At 40.3% G+C, this 27,318-nt stretch overlaps 1 protein-coding gene across 1 annotated transcript; it reads right to left on the reverse strand.

Moving 5' to 3' along the window:
* Positions 1 to 9,020: 9,020 nt before the first annotated feature.
* Positions 9,021 to 27,086, reverse strand: LOC133814560 (uncharacterized; the record flags this gene model as incomplete). The annotated part of the gene is made up of 2 exons (XM_062247505.1): positions 26,814 to 27,086; positions 9,021 to 9,479 (listed from the first exon to the last, which is right to left on the reverse strand). Coding segments are annotated over exons 1-2 (732 nt in total), but the record flags the coding sequence as incomplete, so codon positions are not given.
* Between the last annotated feature and the right edge of the window lie 232 nt (positions 27,087 to 27,318).

The following is a 27,318-nucleotide window of genomic DNA, read 5'->3' on the forward strand; positions in this document are numbered from 1 at the left end:
ACAGAAAAAATCTGGAAGAAGCAGTCTACTTTTTTTTAGGCTGCCTTATTGGGAAATATTAGTTGTTCGTCATAACCTTGATGTTATGCCTGTTGAAAAGAATGTTTGTGAAAGCATACTTAACACATTGCTCGATTGCAAAGGAAAATCTAAAGATCACTACAACTCGAGATTAGATTTGACAGAGATGGGCATTATGCCTCATCTCCATCCGTATGAAGAAAATGGTGTTACTCGTCTTCCTGCTACAGCTTACACTCTATCAAAATCTGATAAGAAGTTGCTTTGCGAGAGGCTATTTGACTTGAAATTTCCTTATGGATATAGCTCTAACATTAGAAACTGTGTAGATGTGAAGAAACATAAGCTGATAGGACTTAAGTCTCATGATTGTCACGTGATTATGCAACAACTATTTGCTATTGCTATAAGGGGTTTAATGGAAGAAGGTTGTAGAGAGACAATTCTTCGGCTCTCTAAGTTTTTCCATGGATTGTGTCAGCGTGTGGTTGATAAGGAGGAAATTATGAAATTGGAAGTAGAAGCCTTTGAAATTCTTTATAAACTAGAAGAATATTTCCCTCCTTCTTTCTTTGATCCAATGATTCACTTGGTTGTTCATTTAACACGAGAAGTTAGACTTTGTGGTTCGGTGCAATTTCAATGGATGTACCATTTTGAGAGATATATGAAAGTATTGAAAGGATTTGTAGCAAATTATGCATGGCCAGAAGGATGTATTGCAAATCGCTATCTTGTTGTTGAATGTGTACGCTTTTGTGAAACCTTTGTAAAGAAAAATGATAATCAAGATAGTACATTACTAGAAGAAAATACACTATCAGCCGCAGAGTGCTTTGAGCTTGACCGAATGAACTTGGCAGTAGCGCATCGGTATATGTTGGTTAACTCAGATATTGTAGAACCATTTCTCAATGTCCATATGGATGAGCTGAAAGAAAGGCACTCAAATCTGAATAATAATCAAACTTTGTTATGGAATCGACATTCTGAAGGGTTCCCGTTATGGTTTTATGAAAATGTTGTATTCTATTGCCAAGATAAAAGTTTACGTTTTGTTTTAGTGTGCAAATTTCTTACAAAAATATTTTTATTTTTAGATTTCTAACTTGAACAAAGTAGATGACATGTTAGCTCAATTGGCTGAAGGTCCAAGTCGCAGTGTCACTTCCTATAAAGGGTACATGATTAATGGAATTCGATTCCATAAAAAAGGAGCTGAAAAAACAACTCAAAATAGCGGTGTATACTTAGAAGCACATGACAGTGGGCAATTGAATGATAAAGAAGAGTATTTTGGTGTTATCAAGAATATAATTATGCTTGATTATCATACTTTTAAGGTGCCATTGTTTTGGTGCGATTGGGCGAATATTCAAATGGGTGTTAAGAAGTCGGTAATTCTACTTAAAGAACACTTGGTGGTAATTCTATCTTGCACTTATAAACCTTAGTTTTCTTTTCTTCCAATGAAACTTATCTTGGTTTTATATTTAGGTTGGTGGTAAAGCGACACCAAGCGAAGGACAGTCTCGCAATGTACCGCAGTCTAAAAATATTCATTCCCCTAAGGTAAATTATCAAAGTTGTTATTGTTTTAATGATTCATTTTAGAAGAACAAATACAAAAACTAATATATCGTCTTTAAAATTAATTTGGTAGAGTATTGCACTAGAAAAAAGACATAACTTTACAGAAGCGAAGAATGCTTGCTACTTGCTTGACTGGGCAGATGTAATTGTTGCTAAAGGTCGTTGGGATTCTAGTGATCCAAAGTTAACTGTACATGGAAAGCCTCTTGGACCAGACTTTATGCAAGTATGGGTTGATGCTGATATTATACCAGAATCTTACTTATTTCGTCCTAATAATGCGATGCTTACAATACAAGAAGCAGTTGGTTCCACAGTTGCCTGGCCTTCTAAAAAAGTTATTCCAAGAGGTACATTTTCATACTAAAAAAAGAACCAATGTCTTATAAATTAGTGTTTGGTTTCTTTGTTTGCTTTGGTGTAGTTGTGAATTCATTATTTTGTATGTGGTGTCCTCTCTTGGAAATAATTTTCATAGCATTTTTCTTGAAGTAATTTGTGATGCTAGATAATAATAATAAAATATTTCTTTGTTTATTTTGCAGATGTGGCAAGCGAAATAGAAAATGATACTTAATTTTGAAGGCTTTGTGTTGGGCAGCTGTAGAATATTTTGTGCTGAAAGTAGTAACTTTTCAATATGTTGAATATTTAAGACTACTTGAATACTTAAAGAACATTTTATTGTTGATGACAGTGTTGAATGTTTTAAACTAATTTGTGGATTGTTAATACAATGTTGAATGTTTTTACTTTTTGTTATTTGAAAATCAAGTTCATTTGATGATGCTAGTATATATTAGAAAGCTAATTTTAATTATATAAATAAAAAATAAAAATATAATAGAATAAATTAGTGTTATATAAATAAATATATAATGAGAATTTAAACTTATCTAAATATTAAAATAATACGAAAAATGTGTTATAATATCTATTACAATAACACTTTTTATAAGTAAAGAATTTTGTTATGCAAACTTCATTATATAACACAAAAAATGTGTTATACTAAAGTGTAGTATAACAAAAATATATAAGTATTGAAATGTGTTATATAATCAACTATAAATAATATAATTAAACACTTATCTATTTATTAAAATAACACAGAAAGTGTGTTATCGTTGACAGTACAATAACACATCTGTATAACAATGATAAAGTGTTATGTAAAGTACCTTGACCTACAATAACATAGTCGGTCTTAACATGTCAAAAAGTGTTATGGTATGTTTTGATAACACATTTTTGGTCTTATTAAAATCATTTTTTCTTGTAGTGCCAATTCCCAAGTGTTGTTGGAAAGAATGGAATCCATCTCATCATTAATGGCTTCATTCCAAAATGCATTATCTCTTGATTGCATAGTTTCTCTATAAGTCTTAGGATCATCCTCAACAAGAAGTACAATAGGAATTTTCCTAATGACTTCCTCTGTATTTCCTTCTACCATGTAGAAAGAAATTCGTTGAGAATCTATCTCATCCACTACTAGACTTTTCTACCTTTAAAGCCTTTGACTTCTTCTAAGTTCAAAGGGTTGCTTTAGATTCTTTTGAGAATTCTCCTCTTGAGAATCATTTTTGGTTGTAGAAGCTTGAGAATTGTTTTGAAATAACAAATTCTCCTTTAGAGATGTTAAAGCTTGAGAATTGTTGTCACATAACATGTTCTCAAAAAATTCAACTTCTTTAGATTCAATCACAATATTAGACTCTAAGTCTAATAGCCTATAAGCTTTACTATTGTTGGCATAACCAACAAAAGAACATTTTATAACTCTTGAACCTAACTTTGTTCTACTAGGTTCGTTTTTCTTGCAATATGCAAGACACCCCCACACTTTGAAGTACCCTATGTTGGGTTGTCTTCCTTTCCATAACTCATATGAAGATATAAATACCATGTGAAAATTTCTCATGCAAATAATCACTAATTGTCACTTTTACTTGTCTAAATAATCTCAAAGTCACTTAAACAACTTTTGTGCTAGTGTTAAGAGTCTCTTTGAGATTCTTTTGAAAACATCATTTTGACATCCAATTATTTTCTCATCAAAATCAATTTGAGGATGTCAATTTTAAACACCTAAATCAAAGAAAATAAACCCTCAATGAATTATTTAAACACTTTGATTTCTAATGCTTTGGTTTAACATTATCTCCTCATTGAGATTAATTTAAAACATATCACCATCTTTAACAAGAATGAATAAAATTCTCTTCAACCTTATTCACTATTGGTATAAAGATTCAAAATTGCTTCTCCAATTTTGTAATGTCACCTCATTGAGACATTGAATATTTGAGAATTGTTGTCACTAAATAATTCTCAAATGTTTTCTCTTTTGACCACACTTTTAGACTCCAAGCCTATAGGTCAATATGTCTTCCCATGATTTTGGATCCCCTTAATCCATTTTCTTGCAATAGCAAGACACATATCAAAATATGTGACCCCCTTAGGTTCATCTTTTCTTATCTCATAAGTTGAGATGATCAACACTTAAATGAGAAATTTTAATTTCTCAAATAATTCTCTTTATTTACCAAATAAATGGTAACTCATCACATTGCAATAATAGAGGATAAAACATATTTATATTATTATGACCTTAATAATCATATTATATTGCACACCATAATAATCATGATAATTCTCATGTATATATCAAAATACTTTTATATATTAATATAATTATGTCTCAAAGAAATTTCACATAATTTGTCAACATATATCCATCATATTAGAATGCATTTTGAATATCATAATTATATTGTAAGTATATCACAGATATCATACAATAATTCACATATCCACATATTGATATATACTATTGATTCATAAAATCAATATATAGGCATGTCAAAAACTACCTAATTATCATGCTTTATAAATTCTCAAAACATAATTTTCATGTCAAATGTATGTACTACTATCTCACATATAGCATACACATAAGATTAGCAATCCCTACATTATGTAGAGCTTGTCAAAAGTTCACTTCTAAGAATTACACATTAACTTTCACAAATAGATTTGTCAACTATGTTACAATGTATCTCATATTGTATTAACATGTTAACATCTACACTATAATTCATATATCAACATTTGAAAACATGCTAATACATGAAATAAATTTCATCTCTATTATATAAAATAGTGTTACAATTACGCTTACCTTGTCTTACCACCTAGTTCAATTGGATCCATCAAACCTATCCAACCTCACTAGGTCTTGATTCATGATCTTGATAGTCTCACCTTCCATTGAAACAAACAAAGGGTAAGCTTTTGAATGTTAGGAAAATGTAATTTGCCTCAATGGAAATTGGCATGAAAAATACAACTCTGAACAAAATATTTCAAATAAATAATTATTGATTAAAAAGTGTTACAATTCTATGACAAAAATTACATGTAAATATAGAGAAAGAGGTAGAAGATGATAGAAGTAGAAAATACAACTCTAAGCAAAAATATACAAATAGACTAGAAGTAGTAGAATGAAAGATATAGATGAGATTACAACTCTAAAACAAAAGATACATATAAAAGAGTAAAAAAAGAATAGTAGAAGAAATGAAAAGCAATAGAATAAAAGAATAAGAACAATGAACAATGAATAAAGAACTCTCACTCACACAACCAAAGTGAAGAGTGTTGGGGATCACCAACTTGAACAAGGTTTGAAACATTTGTCCAAAAGCTTATTTCCCCCTAATTCAAGCACTAAGGGATCTCTCACATATTTTGGAAATGCTTTCTGGAATAATCAAGCCTCTAGGTGTTTTCTAGCCAAGTGCTCTAATGGATAGAAAAGTTGTGTCTTTCAAGTGAGCAATATGCTCCTATTTATAGATTTTTGAGACACCCCTTTGAATTTCAAATTCCACCAACCCCCATGGCTGTTACCAATGTTTAATTGGATGTTTATGGAATTAAAATAGAGATTTGAGAGTTACTTGGCTGTTGGAAACGTTCAAAATTGGATAAAATTGAAGTTTGAAAAAAGTTGTCAGGCGCTCTGATCACAGCCTGAAAAACATTGGCCGTGGCCCACGATGTTTTTTTGCCTCTTGGGTTGCAGCCTGAAAAACACTGGCTGCGACCTAAGACGTTTATTCAGCAACCAATATTCCAAATTTGCCAAAACATTCCAAATTCATTCCCATTTGATTTTGTAACTTCCATACACATTATATGAGTTAAAATCACATCTCTAACAACCATTTCACATATGGATTTAAGAAATTCATCTCAATATTGTGTAACAACAAATCTACACAATAATGGGTAATATTTGGAAGTTACAAATTTGTGATTGAATTTGTAACACCAAATATGTTACATATTTGGATATTTCACATATATCTAAATAATGTAATTCCCTATTATATGTTACAATATGTGACACTCTTTGTCACATTTATTTAATCTAAAACATTATATTATAAAATAATATAATATTACATTATATTATATTATAAAATAATGTAACAGGTAGGTCCCACTAGGGTTATGTCACTTAGACCGGAGGGAAATTGGGTTGATCAGTGGGATCTCCGATAGGTTTATGAGGATTTGTCAGGATTGTTGTCACGACTAGGAAATGGAGTGTGCTACGAGAATAAGGGAAGAGTGATCGATGGTACCTCACAACGAATGAAGGGAAAAGACTTATGTAATGCCCTGGATAGCCAAGACCGTTACACTGTGTGTTTACAAATGTGAAAGACTTGCTAATCAAGTCATTTTAGTTAGAAACGTGTCACAGAAACTACAGTTGAACTAGGGTTAAAAGATTTTGGTCTCAAAAGTTTCATTTCTTATAATCAAACATTTTTACATGGGATCCCAAAAGTAGTGACATTAAAAGGCACTTTACAAAATTTCAGGATAAGAGTACAGTTACTAACCACTCTAAGGCAAAACAGACAATTAGGCTTTTCTTTTCCTGTACCACTCCTCGGCCGTTGTAACGCCCTACTACCTTAGAGCCGTTACTAAGTGAGTTTAAAACGGAAATTGTGCATCTAACTGACTAAACGAGGTTTCTAAAACCAAAAGTGTGATTTGATCAGAAGTTAAGGCTGTAGTCTTTGAAAATGCTTAGTTTCATTAAAAACGTTAAGTATCAAACATCCGGGATCCCAAAATAAGGTTTACAAAATATTTACAACTCAAAAATAGATTTACACTTGGTTAACTATCAAAAGAATAGGTTAATACAGCCATATACAAAATGCCCCCAACCAAAGCAGTCGGGCAGGCCAAACATGTACGCGCCGCCCCCACGCTCTCCATACTCATGGCCGGTTGACTGACTCTTTGCTTTTACCTGCAACACGGAGCACCCGTGAGCCGAAGCCCAGCAAGAAAACTCAAACAGCACATAACATATGCATAAAATATAGCTGACATATAATCCACTGATAAATAGGAAAACCATCAGACTGAACAAGCACGGCCATGCCGCCCCAGAGGCCTTACCAAAGCCTGGGGTCTCGGTCCTTACCGTAAGGATAACTCATGTATCCATTGGGTCCCACCCTGGCTATAAGCACTCCATGTGCTAAGTGTTACTTTCGGCCCCAAGGCCGTTCTCGGCCTTCGTCGCTCTCGGCCTTAGCCGTTCATTTCATTATAATCACGCATATAGTACATTTCGAAATAATCATTCAATCATATAATAATTCATTTAAGGTTATACATTTGCACATAATACAATCTAGGGCCTTGCCCTGCAATAACACTGTGGGCCCATGCCCTGTTCTCGGGTGTTACCGTTTTCTTACCTTTCAATTCGATAGCCTTGATCACCTGACTCCTCGAGCACGATCCTACTCGAGCCCTAGCGCTCACCTAAACAAAATCCATAAGTCAAAGTCATTACCAAACCTCAAGTCCAAAACCTAGCCTCGGGACCAATCCCGAGCCCCCGGGAAGTCCTAGATCCCCAAAACAAAGTGGTGGAATCGAGCCCCGAGCCCTAGGTCAAAATCCCTCAACAAAAGCCCAAAAAGCCCTTTCTGTGAACAGTGCAGTGCTACAGCGCTCTTAAGAGGGCGCTATAGCGCTACAAGCAGAACCACACCTGCCCCAGAAATAGGGCCTAGCGCTACAGCACCCAATGACTAGCGCTGTAGCACTAGTTGCAGACAGGCCACACCCAAAAATCGTTTCCTGCGATTTCCTTCAACCATTCCAGCTCCTAACTTGTCCAAATCTTTCCCAAACCCAAAAACAAACTTATCAACACCTCATACACATCCCAAGCATCCCAAGAACTCATACCCCAAGCTCAAGCAACCCAAAACTCAAGATCTACCATAATGAACCCTAAACCCAGAAATTCATTCAAACATCAAAGATAAAGACTTAGAAATCATACTGTGGATGGAAATTCGACCTTGAGTTGAACCCTAGACCTCCTTAGCTTGCTCCTTCTCAATCTTGGCCTGATTTCCCCAAAATCCCCATCTATTTAGCTCAAATACACAGCTCAAACCAGTCAAGCCCTAAAACTGAAACTTCCAAAAACTTACCTCAAATTTCTGATGTGTTCTTGCTAATCCCTTGCCAATCTTCAAGTCTAGCTTAGGATCCTTGATGCTCAGCCTACCCTTGCTCTCCACTGAGCTTAATTCCAAGAAAAATGAAGGGAAATGGTGGGAGAACCACAAACCGATCCTTTGAAACAAAACCCCTCTGTTTTCTCTCTTTTCCTTTTTCTTCCTTCTTTCTTTCTTTTTCAGCCTTAACTCTTTTTCTACCAATTCCACTAAGTATAAAGCTCCCTTTAACTTATCTCTAACAAGCCTAAAGACCAAAATGCCCTCCCTAATAAATTCTAAACCTTTTTGCCCAAGTAGGGAAATTTTAGTCATTTTACCCAAATTCCCACTAATTCCTCAAGTGTTCCTAATAATTTCCCACTTGCTACCCAATACCTAATTAATCACCAAATATACATTCCTCATCATCAAGATTAACCTCAATATATTTTCCATTTAAACTCCCCAGGCTTAACCCAAGCCGGGTATAAATTCCCTCTTTGACTTTTCCGCTAACCCGCTCATTCTAGGATCGTCTCGAGTCACAGATCACAGATATCAACACAGTCATGCCCAAAATGGCCAAATTACAATTATGTTCTTTCTAAGATAATCAGGTCTACATGCATACTAATACACATAGTCATGCATCTCAAATAGTCAAATAGTCATATAACATGCATTAAATCATAATCATGCATTTAACTCATTAAAGTCACACACAAAATCCCATTATGCCCTCCAGGCACACTAATCAAGGCCCTTAAGCCTTATTAGCGATTTTGGGTCATTACAACTATCCCCTCCTCATGAAAATTTCGTCCTCGAAATTTACCTGAACAACTCAGGATACCGCTTCCGCATATCCGACTCCAGTTCCCATGTCGCCTCTTCAACCTTGCTATTCCTCCACAAAATTTTAACCAAGGGGATGGTCTTGCTCCTCAAGACTTTGTCCTTTCTATCAAGGATCTGAACAGGCTTTTCTTCGTATGATAAATCCCGATCCGACTCCAAGTTCTCGTAACTCAACACATGAGTAGTGTCCGATACATACTTCCGGAGCATGGATACATGAAACACGTCATGAACCCCTGATAGAGCTGGAGGCATTGCTAACCTGTAAGCCACCTCCCCAACTCGTTCGAGAACCTCAAAGGGGCCAACAAACCTGGGACTCAGCTTGCCCCGAACGCCGAATCGTTTTACTCCTCTCAGGGGTGAAACCCTTAGGAATACATGATCACCGACCTGAAATTCTACGCTCCTGCGTCTCTGATCTGAATAACTCTTCTGGCGACTCTGGGAGGTGAGCATACGAGCTCTAATTTTCTCAAGTGCCTCATTGGTCCTCTGAACCATCTCAGGGCCTAAATACCTTCTCTCACCTGCCTCATCCCAGTGAATCGGTGATCTGCACTTTCGTCCATACAACATCTCATATGGAGCCACTCCGATCGTCGCTTGATAACTATTATTGTACGAGAACTCAACCAGAGGGAGATACCTACTCCAAGATCCCCCAAAATCCAACACACAAGCTCGTAACATGTCCTCCAGTATCTGGATTTTCCTCTCAGACTGTCCATCCGTCTGAGGATGATAAGCAGTACTAAATCGAAGCTGTGTGCCCATTGCCTTCTGTAGGCTCTTCCAAAACTTGGAAGTGAAAGTGGGGTCTCTATCGGATACTATCGACCTCGGAGCCCCATGAAGTTGAACAATCTCCTTCACATAAAGCTCTGCATACTGCTCCACGGTATAAGTTGTCTTCACAGGCAAGAAGTGGGCGGACTTAGTATACCTGTCCACAATCACCCACACTGAGTCATGCTGACCCACGGTCTTCGGCAATCCAACCACAAAGTCCATGGCAATATCTTCCCATTTCCACTCAGGAATCCCTAGAGGCTGTAATAATCCTGTTGGCCTCTGATGTTCAGCCTTAATCTGCTGACAGGTTAAGCATCTCGCCACGTAGTCCACCACGTCCCTCTTCATGCCTGACCACCAATACAAAACCTTCAAGTCATGGTACATCTTCGTAGAACCTGGGTGCAAGGAGTAGGGAGTGGTATGAGACTCATCCAGAATCTCCCGCCGAATATCTAGATCAATCGGAACACAATTCTGTCCTTTGTACTTCAACAAACCCATCTCAGAAATAGAGAAGTCCTTAGCTGCTCCAGTTAGGACATTCTCTCTACGTTCAACTAACTGGGGATCCATTCCTTGTGCTTCCTTAATCCTCTCGAGGAGAGTTGACTGAAGAGTAATGTTGGCTAACCTACCAACCACTAACTCTATACCTGCTCTGGTCATCTCTCCAGCTAGTCTGTCAGATATCTGCCTCGAACTATACAGCTGTCCTGGGCCCCTCCGACTCAATGCATCAGCCACTACATTAGCCTTCCCACGATGGTATAGGATATCGCAATCGTAATCCTTTACCAACTCCATCCACCGCCTCTGGCGCATATTCAAGTCCTTCTGGGTAAAGAAATACTTTAAACTTTTGTGATCAGTGTATATCTCGCACCTCTCACCATACAGATAGTGTCTCCAAACCTTAAGTGCGAATACCACTGCAGCTAACTCCAGGTCATGCGTGGGATATCTCTGCTCGCACTCCTTTAATTGCCTTGATGCATACACTATCACTTTCCCAGCCTGCATCAACACGCATCCCAGACCCTGTCTAGAAGCGTCATAGTAGACCACAAACTTCTCATCATCTGTCGGCAGGCTTAGCACTGGTGCAGTAATCAACCGTTGCTTCAACTCCTTAAAGCTGTTCTCACATCGATCTGTCCACACATACTTGGTCTTCTTCTTTGTCAATTCTGTCAATGGAGTAGCAATTCTGGAGAACCCCTCCACAAACCGCTGGTAGTAACCTGCTAGTCCAAGGAAACTTTTAACTTCAGGAACACTGCTGGGTCTAGGCCAATCTCTCACTGCTTCTGTCTTGCTTGGGTCGACCAGTAACCCATCCTTACTGATAATATGGCCTAGAAATGAAACTTGCGATAACCAGAACTCGCATTTGCTAAACTTAGCATATAGCTTATGCTCTCTCAGCCGCTGCAACACCAGGCGCAGATGATGCTCATGCTCTGTCTCTGACTGGGAGTACACTAGGATATCATCAATAAATACAATCACAAACTTATCCAGATAATCTTTGAAAATTTTGTTTATCAAATCCATAAATGCTGCTGGGGCATTGGTTAATCCAAAGGACATAACCAGAAATTCATAATGCCCATACCGTGTCCAAAAAGCAGTCTTTGGTACGTCCTCTTCTTTGATCCTCAACTGATAGTAGCCTGATCGGAGATCAATCTTTGGAAACACTGTACTCCCTTGAAGCTGATCAAAGAAGAGGACGTACCAAAGACTGCTTTTCGGACACGGTATGGGCATTATGAATTTCTGGTTATGTCCTTTGGATTAACCAATGCCCCAGCAGCATTTATGGATTTGATGAACAGAATTTTCAAAGATTATCTGGATAAGTTTGTGATTGTATTTATTGATGATATCCTAGTGTACTCCCAGTCAGAGACAGAGCATGAGCATCATCTGCGCCTGGTGTTGCAGCGGCTGAGAGAGCATAAGCTATATGCTAAGTTTAGCAAATGCGAGTTCTGGTTATCGCAAGTTTCATTTCTAGGCCATATTATCAGTAAGGATGGGTTACTGGTCAACCCAAGCAAGACAGAAGCAGTGAGAGATTGACCTAGACCCAGCAGTGTTCCTGAAGTTAGAAGTTTCCTTGGACTAGCAGGTTACTACCGGCGGTTTATGGAGGGGTTCTCCAGAATTGCTACTCCATTGGCAGAATTGACAAGGAAGAAGACCAAGTATGTGTGGACAGATCGATGGAAACAAGTCTGGAAACTCACAGACCACTCTGGTTTCATTCGGTCCCACTGCCGCCACCTTGGAGGAATCTACAATACTCGCTAGGAATCCTATGCAACCCTCCTGCATCAGGTCTCTAGCCTTTAGTGCTGAGATCATAGGCACCCACGGTCCATTCACCGCTCCCACAAATGAAACATGCCCTGGTCCGGCACTCGCCCTGATGTCGTCGCCTGCACCGAGGACACATCGGAAAACTCCTCCAGTTGTCATTTCCGCCCTGACGGCCGCCCACAGAACCGCGAACCCTCCTATCAGAACCATAAGGAGCAAATGAATCTGGTACTCTTCTTTTCTGCTCACTAGGGCCACTGCTCCGACTAGGCCTAGAAGAAGGAGGCATCGTCCTCCTGGTATCGCGCCTAGCAGCGCTATCCTTCCAGATCTAATCCTCAGCCCTCTCAGCAGTAAGGGCCTTATCCACCACTTGTGCATAAGTAGTCTCTGGAGCCAATGTAATACTCACATCACGGGCGATCATCACATTCAATCCCCGTATAAACCTATCCCTCCTGGCCGCATCAGTCGGCACTAGCTCTGGCGCAAACTTCGCCAATCTGTTAAATACCAGGGCGTACTCGGTGACGGATAACCTGCTCTGAGTCAGGTTGATAAACTCATCAGCCTTTGCAGCTCGAACTGCTACACTGTAGTACTTCTCATTAAAAATGCTCTTGAATTCTTCCCAAGTCATAGTTGCAGTATCCCTTCGCTGCCTTACTACATCCCACCATATTCGTGCATCATTTCTAAGCATATAGCTGGCACAATCAACCCTTTCCTTTCCTTCAACCCTCATGAAGTCTAGGATTACAGAAATCATATTCATCCACTACCCAGCCTGCAGTGGGTCTGCTCCGCCCTCAAAGGTAGGAGGTTGCTATTTTCTGAATCTTTCATACAGAGGTTCCACCCTGTTCTCAACCACAGGCTGAACCGGAGCTGGTGCTACACTCAGCTGTAGTGGTAACCCGGTGGCTGGTGGTGCAGCCTGTTGCCTCAACTGACTAAGTTCTTCCTCTGTTCTCTTCAATCTAGCCTCCATTTTGGCTAAAATCTGCTGCCAGTTCTGAGGGGCAGGTGGAGGGTCCTGACCCTGATTGTCATCCTCGGCCCGAATGCCGCGGAGTCTCGATGATTGCCGAGGCATTACAACTAAATGCCTGCAATCAGTGACACCGCTCATCAGGCATGATAACAAGGTCCAATTCCACCTCTCAATCTCAACAACAACCAAGATCAACAATCCAAAATAACATATAGATATCATACAACACACAACGGGCCTTGCCCTGGCATCATGCATATGTTATTTCACTCATCATGCTCATAATAACCTAAGCAGGCACACAAGGCATTCAAGCACATATTCAGATATATTAATCAACCATACCAATCAACCCTGAGTCGAGCTTTTCAATGGCAGCGTGCGTACATGTTCGGTCAATCTCCAGAACCAATAAACCTTGGCTCGCTTTGATACCAAGTTGTAACGCCCTACTACCTTAGAGCCGTTACTAAGTGAGTTTAAAACGGAAATTGTGCATCTAACTAACTAAACGAGGTTTCTAAAACCAAAAGTGTGATTTGATCAGAAGTTAAGGCTGTAGTCTTTGAAAATGCTTAGTTTCATTAAAAACGTTAAGTGTCAAACATCCGGGATCCCAAAATAAGGTTTACAAAATATTTGCAACTCAAAAATAGATTTACACTTGGTTAACTATCAAAAGAATAGGTTAATACAGCCATATACAAAATGCCCCCAACCAAAGCAGTCGGGCAGGCCAAACATGTACGCGCCACCCCCACGCTCTCCATACTCATGGCCGGTTGACTGACTCTTTGCTTTTACCTGCAACACGGAGCACCCGTGAGCCGAAGCCCAGCAAGAAAACTCAAACAGCACATAACATATGCATAAAATATAGCTGACATATAATCCACTGATAAATAGGAAAACCATCAGACTGAACAAGCACGGCCATGCCGCCCCAGAGGCCTTACCAAAGCCTGGGGTCTCGGTCCTTACCGTAAGGATAACTCATGTATCCATTGGGTCCCACCCTGGCTATAAGCACTCCATGTGCTAAGTGTTACTTTCGGCCCCAAGGCCGTTCTCGGCCTTCGTCGCTCTCGGCCTTAGCCGTTCATTTCATTATAATCACGCATATAGTACATTTCGAAATAATCATTCAAGCATATAATAATTCATTTAAGGTTATACATTTGCACATAAATACAATCTAGGGCCTTTCCTTGCAATAACACTGTGGGCCCATGCCCTGTTCTCAGGTGTTACCGTTTTCTTACCTTTCAATTCGATAGCCTTGATCACCTGACTCCTCGAGCACGATCCTACTCGAGCCCTAGCGCTCACCTAAACAAAATCCATAAGTCAAAGTCATTACCAAACCTCAAGTCCAAAACCTAGCCTCGGGACCAATCCCGAGCCCCCGGGAAGTCCTAGATCCCCAAAACAAAGTGGTGGAATCGAGCCCCGAGCCCTAGGTCAAAATCCCTCAACAAAAGCCCAAAAACCCCTTTCTGTGAACAGTGCAGCGCTACAGCGCTCTTAAGAGGGCGCTATAGCGCTACAAGCAGAACCACACCTGCCCCAGAAACAGGGCCTAGCGCTACAGCACCCAATGACTAGCGCTGTAGCACTAGTTGCAGACAGGCCACACCCAAAAATCGTTTCCTGCGATTTCCTTCAACCATTCCAGCTCCTAACTTGTCCAAATCTTTCCCAAACCCAAAAACAAACTTATCAACACCTCATACACATCCCAAGCATCCCAAGAACTCATACCCCAAGCTCAAGCAACCCAAAACTCAAGATCTACCATAATGAACCCTAAACCCAGAAATTCATTCAAACATCAAAGATAAGGACTTAGAAATCGTACCGTGGATGGAAATTCGACCTTGAGTTGAACCCTAGACCTCCTTAGCTTGCTCCTTCTCAATCTTGGCCTGATTTCCCCAAAATCCCCATCTATTTAGCTCAAATACACAGCTCAAACCAGTCAAGCCCTAAAACTGAAACTTACAAAAACTTACCTCAAATTTCTGATGTGTTCTTGCTAATCCCTTGCCAATCTTCAAGTCTAGCTTAGGATCCTTGATGCTCAGCCTACCCTTGCTCTCCACTGAGCTTAATTCCAAGAAAAATGAAGGGAAATGGTGGGAGAACCACAAACCGATCCTTTGAAACAAAACCCCTCTGTTTTCTCTCTTTTCCTTTTTCTTCCTTCTTTCTTTCTTTTTCAGCCTTAACTCTTTTTCTACCAATTCCACTAAGTATAAAGCTCCCTTTAACTTATCTCTAACAAGCCTAAAGACCAAAATGCCCTCCCTAATAACTTCTAAACCTTTTTGCCCAAGTAGGGACATTTTAGTCATTTTACCCAAATTCCCACTAATTCCTCAAGTGTTCCTAATAATTTCCCGCTTGCTACCCAATACCTGATTAATCACCAAATATACATTCCTCGTCATCAAGATTAACCTCAATATATTTTCCATTTAAACTCCCCAGGCTTAACCCAAGCCGGGTATAAATTCCCTCTTTGACTTTTTCGCTAACCCGTTCATTCTAGGATCGTCTTGAGTCACAGATCACAGATATCAACACAGTCATGCCCAAAATGGCCAAATTACAATTATGCTCTTTCTAAGATAATCAGGTCTACATGCATACTAATACACATAGTCATGCATCTCAAATAGTCAAATAGTCATATAACATGCATTAAATCATAATCATGCATTTAACTCATTAAAGTCACACACAAAATCCCATTATGCCCTCCAGGCACACTAATCAAGGCCCTTAAGCCTTATTAGAAATTTTGGGTCGTTACAGCCGCGGCGGCCGATCTGCTGAATATGTACATTCAGCCCCAAAGTTCTCCATCTTAGGACTGGTCCACTTTGCCCTTGCCTTTACCTGCACCACGTAGCACCCGTGAGCCAAGGCCCGGCAAGAAACCAAATAACAGAGCATAATCATTAAGCAATCAATTTGCAAGTCAACAATCAAGCAACTCATAATGCATAGCCATATACTCAACAATCCATAGAGTTCATATAAATGAATATTCAGCATACCAAACTCATAGTTAAACATTTATAACCAATTCACATAATAAACAGGGTCGATGCCCTTAGGCTGCACCCTCTATCTATCCCACTGACTCCGGCCCGCTTAAACCGAGCTTAGTGATTATCAAGCTATTCTCAGCTACCAATGGCCAAGTCGCGCCCTGTGGGCTAATATTGATTATAGCACTCTTAGGTCGTATATCACATGTTCCATGGCATAATACCATCTATGACATCATACAGATATAGGGAGCTCTTAGTCCCAACACAATCACATAACCGGGTGCAGTTTTCTTACCTTTAGATTCTGATAGCTTTGTTCAATTCAATCCTCAAGCACAATCTCGCCTGAGCCCTAGCGTACACCTAGTCACGATTACAAGTTAGAACCAACTCCAAACTTCAATTCCAAAATCTAGCCTCGGGAAGCCCTAATTCCACCAAACGGGGTGGTGGAATCAAACCCCGAGCCCCTGGGCAAAAACCCTAAGAAATAACCCATAAATCCCCTTCTGGGAACAGGGTAGCGCTACAGCACCCTAAAGTGGGCGCTATAGCGCAAAAAATAGAGCCAAAAATGCCCCAAGCATCCAAGCCTAGCACTGTAGCGTCCTAAGGCTAGCGCTACAACACTAGTCACAGCTAGACAATCCCCAGATTTCTCCTCGTCGAACCTCCTCGAGCCAAAACCCTCCAAAATCCTTCCAAACCTCAACCAAACTCCAAAACAAGCCTACCAACATATATATCTCACCCCATAAGACCCAACCATACAAAACTCAATCACATGCACCCCAAAACAAAGAAATCACCATAGTTGAGCTTAAAGCTCAAAACTTAGCAGTGCAACAGAAATCTTAGAACTTAAAGCCAAAAATTCTTACCTTTGATGGACGAATTAGACCTAGGTTATCTTCCACACTTCCTTAGCCTTCTACTCCTCAAACCCTTAGGCTTAATTCCCTAGAATTCCCACAGAAACTCAGCTTAGAAACCAGTTCAACACCAAAAACCAGAAACTGAATAACAACCTCAAAATCTTACCTTAATTGGATGAGTAATCTCTGCCAATACCTCAAGCCAAGTCAAGAACCCTAGTGGTGAGCCTTAGCCTAAGCCTTCTCTGAAGTTTAGCTCTAAATTCTAGAAAAATTGGTGAAGGAAAGCCTAAACCGCATAAGAGAATAGTGCCCTGTTTTTCCTTTCTTTCTTTTCTCCTTCTTTTCTTTTCCTTCAGACTTTTGAAACTTTCTACATATTCCACTAAGGCATAAAGCAGCATGACCCTTATCTCTGATTATAAACACCAAAAGACCATATTGCCCTCCCACTTAAAACTAAGCTTTTAAACATCTTAAGGGCATTTTGGTCATTACTCCCAATTCCCGCTAATTCCTCGAGTGTCTCTAATATTTAACACTTACTTCCCTAATCACCAACCATATTCCTCAATATCTAATAATCTCCAATATATTTCCTAAATTCCCAGAAATACCCCCAGGCTCGCCCCGATCCGGGTAAAAATCCCCGCCGTGACTTTCTCGCTAAACTGCTCATTAGGATCGCCTCAAGTCACAAGCTACAAACATATCCACATAATAATGTGGTCTCAAAAATTTATCACAGATATTTACATTTATGCCCTCAACGGGCCAAAATTACGAATATGCCCTCCTAACCTAATCAGGGCCTACATGCATACTAATACACAGTCATGTATCATAGATATCCAAGTAATCATATAACATGCTTTTAATCACTTAAATCACATATAATCCAGTTATGCCCTCTCGGAACACTAATTAAGGCCCTTAAGCCCTATTAGTAAAATTGGGTCGCTACAACTTAGGTATTCTACATGGGATGTCGAGTTGATAGTTATGCCGGTTATCCTCGATTAGGGTGGAGTAAATACCAGGATTGGTCCGGAACCTGCAATTGATAAGTAGTAGATATACCTATATGAATAAACGGTGAAACACCGAAAGAAAGTCTTGTAGGAATGGTTAAGAATCCTACTGCGATATGCGAATCGGATGAGTGATCCGATGGATGTTGGTGTTGAGGGGAAGATGTGGGACGAGCCTTAGGTTACCCCTTTACGATTATTGTAACCAGGGAGTTGAATATTGGGAGGCACACAACCTAATCTTTTGGTAAGTGGGAAATGATAATCAAAAGCCGGAAGGGCTATTATGGCTCTCAGGTATCCTGAAGTTAGTATGAAGGAATATAGTTATGGACCCCAAAGGTGGATCACCTCAGACTGCAGATGAGGTGAGTGGATGCGAAAAGTTGTGACATGACCTACTGGGTTAACACATTATGGTTGGCATAAGTGAGATATCAAAAGAGGTAATGTGTACGAAAGGAGACCGTATGTCTCCACTGAACTCAAAAGTCGATAGCGTTGGATTGAGACCCTTAGGTTCCCAGGTTCGGGAAAAGGGTCATAGAGGGTGATGAATATAAGGTTAGAACTTGGAATTAATGGTTACCTTTAGACAATGGATAACCCGAAGAAATAACTCAGACTTTGAGAGTTTTACTACAAATATGTGAGTTTTGGGACCTTGAAGTAAATACAGTCCCTGGAATGGATTGTCACAATAATGATGGCCGATAGCGACTAGAGTGTCTTTAAGTAAGATATTATGATATAGGAAATGAGAAAGTACTTATTCCAAGAAAAGTGAAACCAGGAACAGGAAGTATTCTAGTTCGGAGTGGGTTGAAGGACCAGTGAAATTATTAAGGTTTGTTAGGGCAGAGTGTCTACTTTATTGAAGGATATAAATTCACAAATTTGAGTATGGGAATGTAGGGTTCCAAGATTGGAGATTTTGTGTGTCTCCGAATATTGTGGACTAAGAAGGGTAAAGGAGTTTGGGAAAGGAAGAAAGAATTTTGACCATAGATTTGGATAGATCTGAAAGATCCTAACAAGGACTAGGCCAGGGGCCTACAGTTTATCCTTACCCCAGCATGGGTAGAGGCTCATGAGATGTTACTGGTGCCAATGTTAAGGGAAGAAGTGTGAATACTACCCCTGATCGGGCGAAGAGGCCTTACGATTTCAGGGGAATTTATTATGCAAGGAAAAGCTAGTGTAACTCTGAGCACAAGAGATAAAGACATACATATTCATATTATCCTTCTTGTGAAGATGATGCAAGTAGTGGCAAGATAAAGGAAATGATTCTAGGGTTATAGTAAGGTTGCGGAATTGGTATCCAGAGATGTTTGAATAAATTTCGAGGATAAATTTTTTATAAGGAGGGCATAAATGTGAATTATATGCATGTTGTGCTTGATACCACAAGATTGTGGTGATATATTTGTGATGTGTGATCCGAGACGGTCCTAGCAAGCAAAATAGTGAAATAGTCACAACGGTGTCAAATACCAGGCTCGGGGTGAGCCTAGGGGTATTTTGGGAACAGAGTTTGTGTTCGGGATTTACCGGGTAATGGGTATCAAATTAGCGATCATTTGGGTATATCTGAGGTTAAATGGGGAATTATAGGAACACTCGAGGAATTAGCGGGATATGGTAAATGACGGGATTGTACTTAGTGACACTAGAGGACTAAGAATATACTTAGGGGCATTTTGGGTATTCTACATTTGAGGATAGACTTAAGCTAACCTATACTCTAGAACTGACTAGAAAACAGAGGAAAGACACAACCCATTCTCACAGCTCTCTCTCTCCCTCATGGTTCTCTCTCTCTCTCAAAGGGCTAAGGAAGTTTTGTTGCTGAAATTCAAGAGAGAAGCCTTGGTGTTCAAAGGGCATTGAAGTTAGAAGTAGTTGAGGTTTAGCTCAGGGCTGGATCATCAATTGAGGTTTTACTGCTCTGGCTTGGGATTAGGGATCATGCTTGGGATCGCTTTGGGTTGTCAGCTCGGGACACAAGGTAAGAGAATTGTTTGTGCCCATAGATCTATGTGGTATGTAGTGTTTTATGCATTGTTTATAGCTATTATGTCATACTTGTGATTGTGACCGATTGGCAAGAGCCGGGAATGGCTAGAGCCAGGAGTGGCAAGAGCCGAAAGCGGTAAGAGCCGAAAGCGGCAAGAGCCAAGAGCGGCAAAGGTTCAGGTTTGGCGTTAAGCATGCTGAATGCAGGCCCCCGAGGCGAGACCCTCTAAGGGTGTTGTACACACCCGCTCGGTTAAGACCGCAAACTTGGTGCCTGATAACGCACCCCGATCGGCGAAGACCGATGTACTACTGTGCTACCATATTGTTGTGTGGTTATGTTGTTGTGTATTCCAATAGAAACTTGTAAATTGTTTGTTATCTTTGATTAAGTATTTATTTTTTGAAATAAATGATTGTATGTTGTGCTTTGAATTTCTCTTGCTGGGCCTCAGCTCACGGGTGCTCTGTGGTGCAGGTAAGGGCAAGGAAAATGTCGATTAACTATGAGTTGGAGAACATGGAGCGGTGTGTACATGTTCGGCCTACCTAGCTGCCACGACCAGGGTTATTGTGAGGAATATGTTGTAAAAGTTAGTTTTGTTGCCTATGTCGACAGTATTCACCCTTTTAAGTTGTAAATATGTTTCTAAACAATATTCTGGGATCCCAATGTAACACTTTTATAATTTAAATGAATGCCCAACCCTTTTATAACAAAATATTATTTAAATAAGTCTTCATTTTAATTAACCACACTTTTTGGTCTAATACCTCGATTAGCGAGCTAATGGCACATTTTAAAATCACATGGTAATGAACCTAGGGTAGTAGGGCGTTATAGAGATCGTCGAGGCTTCCGATGCTGCTCAAGGGGATGGTGAGGAAGTGACATCCTCCGAGCAAGTCGACGGAGCTCAATGATTCCCTTTCTTTGTTTTATATTTTGTAACTAAGTCCCTATGGATTAAAACAATCGCCTTTGGGCTAAGATTGACGTTTTTTCCCTCCTCAAGATAACTATATGCTTTTGAATACATATTTAACTTGTGATCTATTCTTATTCCCCTTAGTTTATTGTTTTCTCATGTGTTGTGAATTCTTGGATTCTTGTACACTCGAAATCTTAGGGGTTGTCTTTAGATCGGGATAGATTTTTGATGGCACGACTAACTAATTTTAGTCGAAATCTTAGTTGTATCCATGATTTTTCCCACCTAATTGCATTATACCTGTTAGGAATCAGGCCTCGGACTTGGTCGTATCCAGGGTTTTAAGTCTGCATAATAGCATTGTTCCTATTAGGAATCAGGCCTCAGACCTGGTTATTTCCAAGGGTTTTAGTCTGCTTAATAGAATTGTACCTGTTAGGAATCAGGCCTCAGACCTGGTTATTTCCAGGGGTTTTGTTTTAGAAAATTTCTCAATCTTAGTTTGTGTTCAAAATTTGAAAATCCAAGCTTTAAAAAGCCGTTGAATAATCAACTTTTCCAAACTCTAAGTTTCAGATTTCATCTTAATACGCTGAATTATTTTAAAAGCTTTCTTTGGTTATGTGCCCCCAAGCAACCAAAACTTATAAATGTTCTAGGATGCTTTTACAAAGTGAGCTCGCAATAATAAAACAAAAAAAAATTGATTACGTAATCACCCAATTGTTATAAAAATTAAATGAATTTTATAGATAAACCTTACATAAACAATAATTCCAAAAACATTATAGACAACAAAATTATTGATAGTTACTTTCTAAGGTGTAGGGAATTCCAGGTCCGTGGAACTATTTCTCCACTTAACCGGGCTAGCTTAAAGGTCCATTCGCATAGAATCTCCACAATTTGGTATGGTCCTTCCCAGTTCGTCCCTAACACACCGTCCTTGGGATCTTTACTTGCCAAAAACACCCTCCGGAGAACCAAATCACCTAGTCCGAGTCTACGTCCTTTTACCGTCGAGTTGAAGTACAAGTGATTTTCTACTGATAATGGGCGAGCTGCAATTGTGACGCTTCTTATTTTTCCTCGATTAGAACAAGGGATGCACTGAGTAGCTCGTGGTTCTGATCTCGATCAAAGGTCTTCTGTATATGGGTCGTCACCAGCTCCTCAATCAGAAGCATAGCCTCACTTCCAAAGGTTAGAGAAAAAGGGGTATGTCCCGTGGAGGTTCAATGTGAGTATCTATAGGCCCAGAGTACTTGCGGGAGCTGCTCGGGCCATAGTCCATTAGCTTCATCTAATCGCTTCTTTAAGCTCACCTTTAGGGTCTTGTTTATGTCATCGACCTACCCATTCGCCTTCGGGTATGCTACTGAGGAAAAACTATTGGTTATGTCATATTAGTTTATGAAGAGATCACTGTCAAACTGAGTTCCGTTGTCAGACACAATATTTTTTGGTAACCCAAATCGACATATGATATTTTTTACGACAATATCCAGGACTCTCTTCAACGTAATGGTTGCCAGAGGTTCGACCTCCACCCACTTCGTGATGTAATTGATGGAGACAACAGCATAACAAACTCCTCATTTTCTTGTTGGCAAAGAACCAATCAAGTCAATTCCCCATACTTCAAATGACCAAGGGGATGAGATCATGGTTAGCTCAATGGGATCTACTCAAGAAACTATGGCAAAGCGTTGGCATTTGTCATATTCCTACACATACAAGATCGAGTCCTTTGTCAGCGTGGGCCAAAAATAGCCCTGTCTTAGTACCTTCAGAGCCAGGTTTTTTCCCCCAGCATGGTCTCTGCAGAAGCCTTCGTGTATTTCTTGCAAGATAGTCTGCGCTTCCTCGGGCAGAACACACCGTAGGAAAGGTAGTGAATGCCCTCGTCTATATAGAATCCCTTCAACCATAACATATCACAGAGCTTGATATAACAGCTTTCTTGCACCCTTTCGATCGACAGGTAACTTTTCAATTGTGAGATACTCCACTATGGGGGTCATCTAGGTCGGTTTTAAGTCAATCATTCCGACCTCAAATGTTTTTTCTATTATGCTCAGGTTTTCCAAGAACTCCACTGGAACTACATTTAGTGTATCTGCTTCTTTGGTGGTAGCAAGTCAATCCAAAGCATCAGCATTGGAATTCTACTCGTAGGGTACTTGTTCAGCAGAGCTAAACTAGAATTCACACAACTTGCCTTTAACCTGTGCTAAGTAGGCCGTCATCTTGATACCGCGAGCTTGGTATACTCCCAATATCTGATTAACTACGAGCTGGGAATCACTATAACATTGGATCGCCTTTGCTTTTAGCTCTTTCGTCACCCTTAGCCCTGTCAATAAGGCCTCATATTCGACTTCATTGTTGGATACTTCGAATTTGAACCTAACAACTGTATGGAATCGATTCCCTTTAGGTGAGATTAAAATTATCCCAGCACCCATTTTGTTTTCATTAGAGGATCAATCAATGAAGATTTTCCACAATTCCTGCACCGGTTCTTTTATCGGCTTGTCCTGAAAACCTGTGCACTCAACCACAAAGTCAGCGAGGGCTTGACTCTTGATTTCTGTGCGTGGCATATATAATATTTCAAATTGTCTGAGTTCGATGGCCCATTTTAGTAGACGTCCCAACATTTTAGGTTTTCGCAAATCTTGCCTTAAAGGTTGGTCGGTTAAGACGTGGATAGTATGGGACTGAAAATATTGTCTGAGCTTCCTTGAATCCAAAATTAGACAAAACGCAAGCTTTTCTATTAATGGATACCGAGACTCAGCTCCGAGAAGTATTTTACTTACATAATACACTGGTTTTTGCACCCGATTTCTTCTCAAACTAACACAATACTGACCGCATTTTCTGTCACGACCAGATACAGAGACAAACATTCCCCAGACACCAGTTTTGATAGTACGGGGGGTTCGACTAGGTGATCTCTAAGGTCGTTAAATGCCTGTTCGCATTCTTCGGCCCACTCAAACTTCTAGTTTCCTCCGAGCAAGTTGTAAAATGGGAGACACTTGTCAGTGTATTTTGAAACGAAGCGGTTTAGGGCCGCCACCTTTCCAGTAAAACTTTATACTTCCTTGCGCGACCTGGGCGAAGGCATTTCCAACAACGATATGATTTTTTCTGGATTTGCCTCTATCCCCCTTGTGTTGACTATAAACCCCCGAAACTTTCCCCGATGAAACTCCGAAAGTGCACTTCCAGGGATTTAACTTCATGTCATACCTCCTTAGTATATGCCAAAACATTCTTCCAGGTCAAGTACATGGTTACTGGAAGCTTTGATTTAATGAGCATATCATCAACATACACCTCCATGTGTTTTCCCGATCTGATTGGCAAACATTTTGTTTACTAATTGTTGGTACGTAGCACTGGCATTCTTCAGCCCGAATGGCATAACTTTGTAGCAGTATATGTTGCTTAGTCATGAAGTTGGTGTGCTCTTGGTCTGCAGGGTTCATCGTGATCTGGTTATATCCAGAATACGCGTCCATGAAATACATAAGCTCGTTACTGGCAATGGCATCTACCAACTAATCAATTCTAGGTAATGGGAAACAGTCCTTAGGAGAGGCCTTGTTGAGATCGAAGAAATCAATGCAAGTTCTCCACTTCCCGTTTGGCTTCGGGACCAAAACGGGGTTAGCAACCCAAATCGAGTATTTTGCTTCCCTGATAAATCTGCATTTAAGTAGGCGAGCTATTTCTTCTAATGCTTTCGATCGTACTCTCCCCAAAAGCCTTCGCTTTTGGGACTTTGGAGGCATTTTCTTGTCCAAGTTCAAAGTATGCATTATTATAGTCGGACTGATTTCCACCATATCTTCATGCGACCAGGCGAAGACGTCCAGATTCTTCCTCGAGAATTCGATCAGCTCCTTCTTCCTTTCGGCTCTAAGATTTTTCCCAACTTTTACAACTCTTGAAGGTGTTTCTGGGTCGATACTGATTTCCTCGAGCTCCTCCACAGCTTTGAGCTCAGATCTATCTTTGCCTATTTGTGAATCAATGTCGTCCTGTTGGGCGACCTCGTTATCCCCTTCTTGAGGTTCTTCAGTCCCATATGTAACTTCCATTAACCAGGACTCCTCACCTTCTTCGTCTATGACCATTGCCTGCTCCTTGGGTTGTGATTTTCCCTTCATGTCTATGTTGTAGTATTGTCGGACAGTGAGCTGGTCTCCACGTACTATGCATATCCCGAGGCTGAGGGGAACTTCATTGCTAGGTGTCGGATCGAGGTAATGGCTTCAAAAACCATCAGTGCGGGTCGTCCCAAAATCGCGTTATACGCAGCCAAACAATCGATTACAACGAACTCAAGTATTTTAGTAACATTTCGTGCATCATCCCCTAGCGTAACCACTAGTACGATTGTTCCTATGACCACCGTCCCTTTACCTAAAAATTCATACAGCGTCATTGAGGACGCCTTTAAATCAGTCACGGATAATCCTATCTTTTCTAGGGTGGACCTGAAAAGCACATTTACTGAACTTCCATTATCTATGAATATCCTTCGTACCATTCGATTAGCGAGTTGCACGGTTACCACCAGCGGGTCATTATGTGGGAATTGAATGTGGCTAGCAGCCTCCTCTGTGAAAATGATTGATTGTTTTTCCAACCGCTGTTGTTTTGATAATCGTTGCTCCAGGATAAATTCCATACTGTTATGAGTTTTCAGCTCCTGTATATACCTCGTTTGGGCTCCATTGCTTGTGCCCGCCAAATGAGGTCATTCGATAATAGTAATTATTTATCCTCCTACTATTAGGGGAGGGTCTACTTTGTTCTAATTCATCTGATTCATTTGAGTCCTCGACTGACCTGCCGGAGTTTCCAGAGCTGGAAGAGAATTCTGCCCGGTAGATTGAATGGGAGCAACTCAGTTTCGGGCATACTGGGCTAACGGTCCAGCTCGAATGAGAGTTTCAATTTCATCCTTCAGTTGTCGGAAATCATCGCTATTATGATTGATGTCATTGTGGTATCGACAAAACTTTGAGGGATCTCTCTTCACCCTCTTATGCCTTAATGGTTCTGGTTTCTTCCACGGAAGGCGATTAGAGTTTTCCAGGAAAATATGTTTCTGTGTATCTGTTAGGTCAGTGTAGGTGGCATAAATGGGCTTGAATTTTTCTCCAGACTTGTTTTTCTTTGTGTCGTTCTGGTCGCCCTCACCATTCCCTTTCCTCTTATTGTTTCCCACTTGGTTATTATGGGTAACATGTTGAGCCACAGCTGCACCGCCTGTCACCGATCTAGCAGGCTGAATAGGGGCCTGGCTGGTTCCTGTGACAGCAGATCGTGCCTCTTGCAAGTTTATCCACTCCTGAGCTTGGGCCAAGAACTCTTCTAAACTTTTAACCCCTTTTCGTTGGAGCTCCTACCATAGATCGCCTCCCACCAATATTCCTGTTCTCATTGCCATGAGCTTGGCGCTATCATCAGCGTCTCTAGCTCGTGTTGCCACGTTGGGGAATTTGCTCAGATATGCTTTCAAGGACTCACCAGGTTGTTGTTTTCTGTTGGCCAATGAGTCGACCTCTACTCGAGTTTCCTTTGAAGCTCGGAATGCTTTCTTGAACTCGGAAGACAACTTCTTCCAAGAGCTTATCGAATGTTTTTGTACTTTTTGAACCAGTGTCTGGCAGGTCCGATCAGATTCATGGGGAACATAATACGTCTTAGGTCAAGCCCAACATTGTGGGCCATCATCAACGTATTAAACATCCTGAGGTGGTCAGATGGATCTGTGTTTCCATCAAATGTTGACATTTTTGGCATCCTGAAGCCACTAGGATACGCAACTGCTGCAATATTCGGGGCGAAAGGTTCTAGCTCCTCATCAAAGTCACAATCATCAATCTTTTTTCTAGATAAGAGCTTCAACATTTGCTCCTCCATCAGGGCCAGTCGCTCGAGGGTTGGGTCTTTGGTCTCTAGGTTAGCTGGGAGTTGTTCACCAACTCCCATCCTATTGTACGCGTTTGATGGGTTGTTTTCCCTCCAAGTTTGAGCTTGGTTAGATGGGACATTGCCATTGTCGAGTACGAAAGACGAAACTCCTTCATGTTGAGTATAAATCATATCATTATTGCAAACTGGATACCTCATTTGTGAATTCAGATGATCATGCACATTGGGATACAGATCGAAACGAGGACTTTGTGTTGAGCTAAGATGATTCCTCAGGTCGCTCTCAGAC

Source organism: Humulus lupulus, chromosome 1 (assembly GCF_963169125.1).
Source record: "Humulus lupulus chromosome 1, drHumLupu1.1, whole genome shotgun sequence".
Lineage (NCBI taxonomy): Eukaryota > Viridiplantae > Streptophyta > Magnoliopsida > Rosales > Cannabaceae > Humulus > Humulus lupulus.